The sequence below is a fragment of the Trichosurus vulpecula genome, chromosome 8, assembly GCF_011100635.1.
Source record: "Trichosurus vulpecula isolate mTriVul1 chromosome 8, mTriVul1.pri, whole genome shotgun sequence".
Taxonomy (NCBI): domain Eukaryota; kingdom Metazoa; phylum Chordata; class Mammalia; order Diprotodontia; family Phalangeridae; genus Trichosurus; species Trichosurus vulpecula.
The window spans coordinates 165,899,909-165,911,734 of NC_050580.1; the positions used below are offsets into that span (position 1 = coordinate 165,899,909).

Consider the following 11,826-nt stretch of genomic DNA (forward strand, 5'->3'; position numbering starts at 1 on the left):
ATTGAGGTCTCAGGGTCAATGATATCATTCTGCTTAAGAACTGCTCGGTTTTGAAAAACAAAGATACTTGTTCACTGTTTGTTTTTAACTTGCTCGTCCTCACAAAAGACACTCCATCTCCTAACTCTTTGCATTTTCACTAGCTATTTCCCATTCTTGGTGTTATCTCTCTCTCCTCATCTCCATCTCCTGGCCTCCCTGGAGTCCTTCAAATCCCAGCTAAAAATTCCATCCTTGGTAGGGAACCTTTCATCAACCTCCTTAACGCCAGTTCCTTCTCTCTGGTGATTATCTCCAATTTATTCTGTTATAATTTGGTTGTATATAGGTGTCTCCATGTTATCTGCCCATTAGGCTGTAAACTCCTTGAGAGCAAGGCCTCCCATTTTGTCCCCAGCATTTAGCATGCTGCCTGAAACATAGTAAGCTCTTAATAAACGCTTGTTGACTAACTGATAGACTAACCAATAAGGGTAAGGAAGTGTAGCTTCCCCTTTCTTTGATTCTCATTAGTCCCAAAATTCAATTTAGATGATGTTCTTACATCTTAATCCTTTCTCCTTGAAATAAAAAACATAGGATCCCACTACCCTTCATTTTATATTCACTGTGGGCAGAATGAAATTCAATTTTGCCTTGAAAATTTTTAAAAGGGAGAGGTAGAAAGGCCTGGAGGAATGAGATCTGGCCTTAGAGTCAGAGACACCTGAATGTGTCTTACCTCTATGTTCAGAGTGACTCTAGGTAAACTACTTAATTTCTCAGTTGCCCCAGCAACTCGCTAAGGCTCCAAGGTGCAGAGAAAGTGGGGACTTGTATTTAGTACAGGAAGTTCCTCACTGGGAGCTCCCTCGACTGATGAAATTATGTCTGGTCGCTGGAGAAAAAAAAATCTAATGAAAGACATCTTATTTGCTTCCCTAATCCTAAAAAACTTCTAACAATGTTTACTTTCTTGTTCATATCAACTGCGGAAATAAAGGTACTCAAAAATGTTCTCAGATGGAAAAGGGGTATCAGAAGCTATAGAGTCAAGGATATGCCAACTAGTACAAGGGTCTATGTCATACTGAAGTAGGTTTTAAGCAGTCTATATTATGCTATTAATACGGTTTCATATATAGCATTACACATACAACATTGTCAATCAATATCATATATGTATGGATGTGATGGATAAACTAGCTTTCTCACTAAGGATGCTAGGGATACTTGCCCTGTGATAAGCCAAGGTATATGTATTTTTTTTTAATTTGGGCTCATGAATCACCCGTAAAAATCAGGTAACAGGAAACTAGGACAGATTCAAGAATGGAGTGTTGGAGATGGCTGCTGATGATGCATGAAGCAGGAAGAATGTGGAACATACAAGCAGCCCATCAATCATAAACACAAGGAACACATTTCTTATTCTTTACATGGGAAAAAAACCTAGCATCCTAGAAAAGTAAAAACTAATTCCATGAGTAAAAATATATGTGCTATTTCTTATAATTACTATGATGTGTGTTGTCTAACATCAATGCTTACCATAATCAAAAGGCATGGGATTTTTTACTTAGAATGTCAAAGCATTATGGTAGCATTAAGTGGTGGGGGGAAGCAGGCTGATGGACATGATGCATATCATTAATCCATAGTACTGAAATAGCCAGAGTTCTAGCTTTCTTTTAAACTCTAAAAATGGATGTAGAGGGTTGGACATGGAGCTAATAATGTGATTAGAAACCATAGCTAACAAGGACCCAGAAGTGAGTCACATATTTGGTCTCATTTGAAGTGTTAATTTCAATCACGGAAATTATAATAATTAAGTAATTTGGGGAATAATTGCATTTGAAGGTTCAGTGATTCAAACCTTGTGTCTCACTGGTATCCCTCAACAAAAGTGGGCCTTAGCCCTAAAATGTCTTTGCTATTTCCAAGAAGAATAATTGGTTCATTTATATTTTGGGTCAAGTTTCTATTTTCAAATGAAATACCTTGTGTTTACGTTGTTTTTGTTCTGGTGATACAATCATCAGATTCTATACGACATTGTTTATTAATCCATGTTAGTCCTATGTGCATTTGAGGTCTTAATACTTAGGAAAATGGTGATTTATGAGTTTGGAATAATTTTATATGTTAATTTAATATTCAACTTCAGAATATATAAATTACTTGGCAGTTTTAGGTGAAGCTATGTTTCTATTTGTTAAATATCCCAAGACAAACACTTTGTTTTTTTTTTTCTTTTTCTTCTAGGTAATCGCAAAGCACATCCTTGGGTGGCTAAGATGTGCTCCTGTAAGATGTGTTGAAATACGTCTTCACTTACTGGAATTAGGATTTAAACATATTAAATAAGGAACTGAAAGCATATAAATTTTTTTTAATAAAGATTGTGTTGTGATTAGAATACAAGAACCACTTAATACGTCAATCTTTGAAGCCAAACTCTATAGAAAATTACAACACCATGCACTATACCTTTGGAAAAACATTTTCTAAATTACCTCATAAAGCTACTTCTTAGTTTTTCCACTGCTATCCCCAACGTAGAATGCTATTCTCTACCATATTGGTATTTGTGGCTTAGCTCAACTTTGATAGTGTATTTAAGTTCCATTTTTTCATACTCCTGAATCATTTTAAAAGCACTATTATGTCAAAGGTTACATAAGGCTTTTATATTGACCATTGTTTGATTTTATAACCTTCAATTAGTTTAACTAAGTTATCTGAAACTTGCTTGCTCTGTTGTGGTTTGTTATTATTTTTATGCTACTCACCAAACGCCAAGCAGCCAATGTGATCTCTAAGTAGTCAGTAAAATCACATGATTATTTCAGTTCAGTCCTTCCAAACAGATGCAAAAAGCTAGGTGTGATCATTTGCTTCTGTATCATTTAGTTGGTTTGTTGTTCCCCATACAAGATTGGACGGAGTATGTGGTTGTCTGATAGTCAACTCAAGAACCAAGCTGCACCAATGGATATCACTGGTGTTATCAGCATGATCTAAGCTAGAAATGGAATTAAAGTTTGACCTTCATATCAACTTGTATCTTTCTTCTCCAATGCTCTTCAGTTTTCTTTAGCTATGATGCAGAAAATGATACTTTAACACTCTGTAATTGGTGCGGGTACTTATTCTACCAACATTTGTGGTCACTTTGATATAACTTAGATAGTCTCCAAGAATTACTGTTACCCCAAAAAATTCATCACCTTGCAGTCAACTTGGTGGTGAACATCCCCAAACTTAGCTTGGCGGTCCTTGTGACACAAGCATATTATTCATTGCCAGGCCCATAATTGAAGCCAAATCCTTTTCATCTTAGTGGGGCTTACTAGAATTTTTAGTCTTCTTACATGTGATTCAAGAACCCAGGGGCACCTCCATGTTACAATGAAAAAAATCACTGTGGAGGGTGAAAACAACAATAAAAAACAGGAAAGTTCATCAGGTTTTCACCCATCCGTTAGTGGTTAGATGCATCATAATCCATTTCCCAAAACTCATTATTATAACCCCAAAGACAGTTTCTAAATCAGCAACATTATATATATTAATGTACACATATTACTAATTTGTGTGTGTCCGTGTGTACACACAGACACACACATGTGTATATATATATATATATATATCCCCTAAAAAGCTGAAATAAAAGTGACTTTTCCAGTCAAATAAGCTAGATTGGGGATTACTTATTACCACGATGAAAGAGAATTAAAACAACAACAACGTCAGAATGATCCAAATGAACTAAGTAACTGAAGCAGTCACCTTGGGAGCCCTATTCCGCCATTACTTAGAACAATCTCTAGCACATTATTTTGAATATCCTGAAGGATGGCAAACTTTCATCCTTTGAGGATGAATTTAGTTTTGGGAAAAATCTGGAGCCAAGTTTTGTGAATAAAGCAAGTGGATTGACTAACCTATATTTCTTTAGATTAAAAATTAAGTTTAATTATAAAGTAAATGACAGTTTTCTTGTGAGGATCAGAAACTGTCCCTGAGGATTATTTTAAAAGACAATTGGTTCATTAGTAATACACACTGAATAAGCATATAGTCTCCCAAGGTGACTATTTTGAAGGGCAATACTGGTTTGGATGTAGAAATTCTCACGTTTACAAAGGCACAGCTTGAATGAAGATTTTTACCAGAATCACGAAATGATGGATGTAAATCTAACCTTTGAGATTGTGAATCAGGAAAGGGCTGGATTTGTAATCAGAAGGCTTAGGTTTAAATCCCATCTTTGCCATTTGGCATTAGATTCCAGCAGGTGTACGTAGGCAACCTCGGACAGGTCACTTAAACTACCTGAGCCTTGGTATCTACATTTTAAAAATGATGTGGATGTGGAACTAGTTGACATTCAAAGTCTCTTCCAGGTGTAAAGTGAACTGAACCCAGATCAGTTCCTTTATCATACGCATGAGGAAACTGAAGCCCAGAGAGGGGAGATGATTTGTCCAAAGCCTAAGAGGTCCTTGACTCAAAAGAGAATCCAAGAGTCAAGGCCTGAAACTTAGCTTTTCTGACAGCAAGTCCATTGTTCCTTCCCCTACACTGTGCTTCACCTTATTGATACACGTTTTTAAATCATTCTTATTACTTTTTAATTGCAACTGTTATTTCAACATGTGAGCAATTTCCCATTTGCAAGAAAAATATAGGACTAAATTCATATTTTGTCATAGTCTTTAGTATTTGTTTTCAGGTCTAAGGAAAAACTAATAGCTTTTACATATTAGAAAGTGTCTATTGTTTATATATATATATTACTTTTTTCAGATTTTGATGCTTTATACTGTATAATAATTGAGAAAAAAGATTATTTCCAAATGACCCATGTACATTATAAATGTATGAAACAAATGAATTTCCAATGTCCATGTTTTTGGCAGCATAAAATATTTTCTATTATCAAAAAATAATTCTGAGAAGACATTGAAGAATATGCCTATAAAGGCTTTATTCATCAGTCTTCAATGGTTTTGCTTGTTTTGGCTACTTGAAATAGATGGTTGCTTCACAACTGATCAGATCAGCCATGGGTTGATTTACCCATCTGCTAATGCAGCCAGAAACCCCATCATGACTGTTGCATGATCCAGCGTTTATTGTCATCTTTGGGTTAGCAGGTGCAATCATGTTCTTTTTAACTAGTTAATGTTTTGTCTGTATCTGTGGCCCTCACTGATATAAAATAAATAGCGTGATGCATAAAGTCACTTTTCGTTGCGTTGTTCTTTGAATCTTGGGGGTAGTATTAATCATTCCATTTTGGCTAGCTCATTAAGGGAATATTCCCAAAACTGATATCAAAACTGGCAGGTGTGAATTCCTTTTTATCTTGGTGAAGGTGTGACTTGTCTATATAGACATAATTAGGGGATTAGCCTCAGGCAGGAAACCTTGTGTTGCAGTTTTAAGAAGCTAAATTAAGACCACTTTGAAATTGTTCCTGAAAGGAAAAGAGAAGCTATCACAGCATTTCAAAAATGTGTTTCCTCACTCCATATTATTATGGTTGGACCAATAATGAATGGATAAATTAAATTAATTTCAAATGACTAAAGATTATGACAAAATTCACATTCATTTCAGATTTTATTGTGTAATTTTCAGCATCTCAGTTTCTTAGCTATTACACCACATACCACTTTTATCTTCTTCTAATACCAAAAGACATGTTATGAAGAAAACTGTCAAGAGACATAAATGTCTCATCTTATCAAGAAAGAAAAAGTCACTTTTTAAAAACCATCACCATACTTAGTATTTTAGTATGTCTATTAGTCTGATGTGCATTTTGATCTTTTCAAACTGACAGCTACCAAAGAAGTTGGAAAGATGGCAAATAAATATAGTCACAGGGCCAGGGCTTAAATCCAATTTTGACCCTAAAGGCCAATGCTCTTTCTGCTTTCCCTCTCTTCCTCTGATTTATCTGTTTGGTTGTTGTTTTAAATCAGTGTCGTTATCTTATAATTATATCTGGTATTTCTCCATGTGAGCGTCCTTCTTGCCACAAGAAAAACAAGAATAAAGCTACATTCTGACAAGGGCCGTCTTATGTCAGCTTTCAGAAGAAGCTCTTTATATAGCTAATTCTTCCTATAGTTAGAAACTTCACATTTTCCTCCCACCTCTCCACATGTCATTTTCACTGCATATCAAATATCATCTTGATGAGTAACCTATCCTTTTCCAGAGGCTGCTTGTGTGCATTGGGTGCCTTGTCTTGATGTAATCATTTTCCCAGACTCAAATAATTTTTTTTAAGCATGATGTGTTTGTGTCATTGATCAAAGGATTCAGGGATTATGGAATTCAGACATAATTGGAGCTTCTCTGTAGTGTATTATTAACATTATGCTTCATACGACACAGTGTCTATGTGCCTTCTTATCATCCTCCAAGTGCTACATGCCAGTAGAATGCCAATATTAATAAAATCATAAAATGGCAGTCATCATTTGCCACATGCTTCCAAACACCATCATTTATTCACTTAGCAGTCATTTTAATTGTCATTACCTCTAAAGTAATCAATCAACTTTTTGATCCCATGTGCTTATTTCCCAGGGAGAGGGGACTTTCACATTGTCAGGCTATGTTTGTATCCTGTGCTGATCTGGCTGAGATAAAGATTTGTTTATGTCATGTCAAAAGTTTCTACAGACTTGTAAATGGGTTTCACACACAGTGGCTTGACAATTACGGAGTTGGGGGATGTTGCTTCAACTCAAAAATAGTCCCGTATCTGTCTACTAAATACTAAAAGGAGCCTTCCTGCTGTGGTACCAGTATTTGCATCATGTGCAGGCCATAATTACTTGGATAACACGTTGAGGGCCATTTTTTCCTTCATATTTTGGAAGCATATAAAAATATGTTGTAGCAGGAAATGAAGGGTGCCTTTTTCTTCACCTTCCCAAGACACACATAAACACACACAGTCACAGTCAAGATCAATCTACCTTTTTGGCTTTATTCTTCAGGCCAGCCCTTATTTCAACTAATCAGTATATTTCACCCAATCTAATCAAAACCAATTACTCCATATACGGCCAGAATTTAAAATAGGAGGTAAGTCGTTGAAAGTAAATATCAATATTTTATGTTAATAATGGTAGCTAAGTAGAGTATCCAAAATAGGACATTTATTTTTTCCTCCTTTAAAACTGTATTTTGACGGAGAGGTGGTTTGGACGCTTACTCTCCCAGGAAGCTGATGCGTTTATATTTATTTTGGTTTATTGTTTCCCTGCCATGTAGATGGCAGCAACACTCAAGGCTAGAAATTCTCCTGCCTCCTTTTTTTTTTCCTTTGCTTCATACTCAAACATATTGTTACTGAAAAATCTTTGTGAGAGAAAAGGTTGAAAGTCTGAAGACAAATTTCTTTGTGTTCCTACATACCTCTAAAGCATTATTTTAAGTTGTAATAGTTGTACTTAAAACACTTCCCATAATGTGGAAGCATTCATCATTTCTCTTAATACAGATGTCATAGTCTGTCCTTGCACGTATTGATTGTATTAGGGTTTATGTTCATTTAATCCCTGGTATCTTTTTTTTTTTTCTTTTTAACATTGAAGGCCAAATTCTTTCTCGGAGGAAAGAAAAGGCAATAAAAAAATACGTAAGACACTATTCCCCCTCGCGCCGCCCCCCCCCCCCCCAGTAACTAATACAGATCCTTTCTTTGTTCTGCACAAACATGAATGAACCTAGGCCACTATATATGGTAAGGGCTTCCCTAGTGTCTTGCTAAAACAATTTTTTTTTTTAAAAAGCATATGCCTTTTTTGTTCTGTTTCACAGTGGCTTCATCCAAGTGAGGCTGCTTGCTATCAGTTAAGGATTCATTAAAGGAGACAGCCCTATGCCATGTGTGAGAGAAGATAGAATACTTAAACAGGACTTAAAGTGGTGGGTCTATTCCCAGCTGTATTCTTGAGTTATTGAGTGGATTGTCCTCACTTAATGTAGCCTTCAAGAAAGAACCTGGCCCAGGTACCCAGGGCTCAGAGGAACCAAAGTAAACTTTAAAAACAAAGAAAAACAGACAGAAAAAACCAAACCCAAATCCTTGAATTTTCTTAAGTAAATTGAAAGCTCCTTGAGGCCATCTACCTTGCTTTTATTTTCTAATGTGTTACTCTGGAGAACTTCAAATCTGACATCAGAAGTTTACTGTGTGACTCTGGACAACTCATTTAGATTCTGACTGCCTCAGTTTCTCCAACTGTAAAAAAGGGATAATATGATCATATTTCCAAACTTTGATGTACCTGTGATCTCATCAGTGCAGGTCTTCCCTCCCATGATGCAGATCATAACTCACTCATTATTCTGTGTAACATGGATTGGCCACCAGCTCTTCCTTGCCTTACTAAAAATGAGAAAAACCAACAAGCAGACTCAAAATAGGACAAAGAAAAACTTTTAAAATTGAGAGGCAAAACAGATAAATAAAAAACAACAACAAAAGAGACTATAGAACTGGTAAAATCCAAAATCTGGCCCTTTGCAAAGTCAAACCCTTTAGCTAACCTGAATAAAAAGAATAAGGAAAATCAAAGTAATTGACATCATGAAATCTCAAGAGAGAAAAAATAAAAAAGGATTAGTACCTGCTTTATACAATTTTTACCTGAAAAATGTTGTGCACTCAGGCAATGATAGTTAACATTTATACAGCACCACTATGTGCTAGAAGCTGTGTGAAGCACTTTACACACATCTCATTTGGTTCTCACAACAACCCTGGGAGGCAGGTGCTATTAATCATCCCCATTTTACAGATGAGGAAACTGGGTTTAGCAACTTGCCCAAGGTCACACAGCTAGATTTGTACTCAGGTCTTCCTGACTCCAGATCCAGCTCTTTATCCAATGTGCCACCTAGCTGCCCCAAGTTGCAAAACTGTATTAATAGACGGACATTCCACACTGGGAATTTTGCACACCAATGAAATTGTCCATAGGTCCAGACTTTCCAACCCTACACACACACACACACACACACACACACACATACACACACATGCCATGAGTTACAAAAGTAAAAAATAAGATTTAAAATATAAAACTAAGATCTGCCAAAAGAACAAAATAGGAAAATAAAAAATGTGATCCTTAAGTTTAGTGAATGTAGTAAAGTAAAGCAGTTTTTAAAAATGCCCTGAATCTCCACCTTTGTGGAATTGTCCTATTAGATTTTTATAACCCCATTTTAAAAATGAAGCTTGAACCCTAGATTCAATGTGGTGTAGTGGCTAGAGAGCTATATCAGGATGTTGGGATGCATGAATCCAAATCCCACTTTAGACTTTACTATATGAGATCAAGGACAAGCCATGACCTCTTGAAACCTTAGTTTCTTATCCTGTAAAATGAGGATAATAATACTATTATTATCTATGTCACAGATTATCCTGAGGAAAGCACTTTGCGAACCTTAAAAACCTACAGAAATGTAGGCTATGATTGTTCATCCAAATGAACATTTCAGTGCTGCTTTTTTAAAATGACTTCATGATACTCCTTGAAATCCACATTCCCCATTAATGGGTCCAAAGCAATCACTAGAACAGCAGCCAACCTGGTTTGTTTTTCTTTTAAATCTCCCCACTTGCACCCTCCTCCCCAGGTGTCTTAATTTTTATTAGTGTTCAAACTATGCAGTTAGCTGTGGTCTTTGGAAACCCTAAGTAAATACTTCCTCCCTTCCCCTGCTCCCACACTCCACCCTCTTTTTTAGCCTTTTAATGAGATTAGCTACTTGACTTCAGGGTACTTAGAACTGAATATGCCTTGTCGCTTGCTGAGTCAGTGTAAGTCAGAAGTGTCATATAGCAGCTAAAAGAGCTAATGAGGAGAGTAATACAGTCCTTCTGAACTCTGGCCTGGTTGGACCACATTTGGAGTGTTAAATCCTTGTCTCGGAGGAACACTCATACTGGATCGTGTCCACAGAAGAACAGTGAGAATGAAGAGGTGGATTTTTAATCATGACAGAGGAAGATTAGGTATAGGAACTAATATTGTTTAGCCTAGAGAAGAGAAGTCTTGTTGGGAAGTGGGAGAAAGGAGAATGATAACTGTCTTCAAATATGTGAGTAGTTATGGGAAAGAGGTATTGGTCCAGAGAGTAGAACTAAGGGGTTGATGGTTGTTGTCCTCCCTGTTTGAAGAGAACCAAAACACCACTATGTCAGAGTCAAGGTACTCTAACTGTGACTGATCAGATGAGTATGAACTAAGAAGGCTCTACCACTGGTTGGGTACAAATAAAATAGGGTACAAATAAATCCATATGAACATTTGGAGTAGAGATGTCTTTAAATTTGCGCATTTCTTTTGAGCTACTGCAATTCTGTTTTGCTCATAGAGCATATAGCCATGCTGGGTAGTCCTATCTTAGTGTCTCCCATGTGTCACAATTGATTCCAAAGTTCTTCAGAGAGACCTTGAGAGTGTCTTTGTATTGCTTCTGACCTCCTTGTGAGAGCTTGTCTTGTATGTGCTCTCCATAAAATAGTCTTTTAGGCAAATGTATGTTTGGTATTTTAACAATGTGGCAAGCCTATCAGAGTTTTGCTCTCTGTAGAGGAGTCTGAATGCTTGACAATTCCGAGAAAGGACCTCAGTGTCTAGTATCTTATCCTGCCAGGTGATCTTAAGAATCTTCCTAAGACAATTCAAATGGAAGCAATTCAATTTTCCTGACATGGTGCTGGTGTACTGTCCAGGTTTCACAGGTATACACAACAATGAGAACTAAGAGGTAACAGATACAGAAAGGCAAATTTTGAATTGGTAAGAGGAAAATCTTCCTAACAGCTATCTCCACATAAAATTGAATCAGTCTTGGAGAAGTCTACTGAGCTCTCCCCTCCTGCAGCAGTTCTTTAATCAAAGACTGGTATCATCTTAGGTGAGATTGATGGTTTGGAATAGAAAAGTTGTGAAATTCCTTCAAACTCTAAGATTCTCTAACTTCTGGGCTATGACAGGAATTAGTATGGTAGGAGTAGGTAACTACTTATGTACCACCTTTGCTTATTGTCTTAGGGAGTATTAATACTTGGATTTTGTCAGCTATAATGAAGTCTCTCATGATCATCCCTCCTTTGCAACTATTTGTCCATTAATACTAAATATTGAATGAATTAAGTGAATCGTATGTATAAATGACATCTGATAATAAAAAAAATTAGTCCCAAGCCCCATAACATAGACACCAATCAATCAACCCACAGTTATTGAGTGCTTACTCTCTGTTCTGGGTGCTAGAGATACAAAAACAAAAATGAAACAAGAAGAATGCCCTTAGGAAGCTTATATTCATGTGTGTGTGTATGTGTGTGCGTGATTTTTCAATTTAATTAAAAATGTATCCTTTAATTTAGGAAATAGATATTGTTCCCTAAAAAGTAATGTGATTTTGAATACTAAATCCGCTTTTCCTACTGCATTGCATTACAACTTACAAAGATTTCTTTGGGCACTTCTTTGAGCATGTGAAACATGTTGTTCAATTGTTTCATTCATATTGGACTCTTTGTAATCCCATTTGGGGTTTTCATGGCAAAGATACTGGAATAGTTTGCCATTTCTTTCTCCAGCTCATTTTACAAGATGAGGAAACTGAGATAAACAGGGGTATGTGACTTGCCCAGGGTCACACAGCTAGTAAGTGTCTAAGGCCAGATTTGCCAGAATAGTCTTCCTGACTCCAGACCCAGTACTCTATCCAGCGCACCACCTAGCTGCCCCTCTCTGAGCAGAGTAGATCCCTAATACATATTAA

At 36.5% G+C, this 11,826-nt stretch overlaps 1 protein-coding gene across 1 annotated transcript in view; it reads left to right on the top strand.

The window, feature by feature from the left end:
- WDR72 (WD repeat domain 72) overlaps positions 1–2,321 on the top strand; it is a 251,952-nt gene extending 249,631 nt beyond the window's left edge. Inside the window, exon 20 of the mRNA XM_036736044.1 lies at positions 2,248–2,321. Within this exon, the coding sequence (XP_036591939.1) occupies positions 2,248–2,303 (56 nt within the window). The 3' untranslated portion in view covers positions 2,304–2,321. The remainder of the gene's footprint in view (positions 1–2,247) is intronic.
- The last annotated feature ends 9,505 nt before the right edge of the window (positions 2,322–11,826 follow it).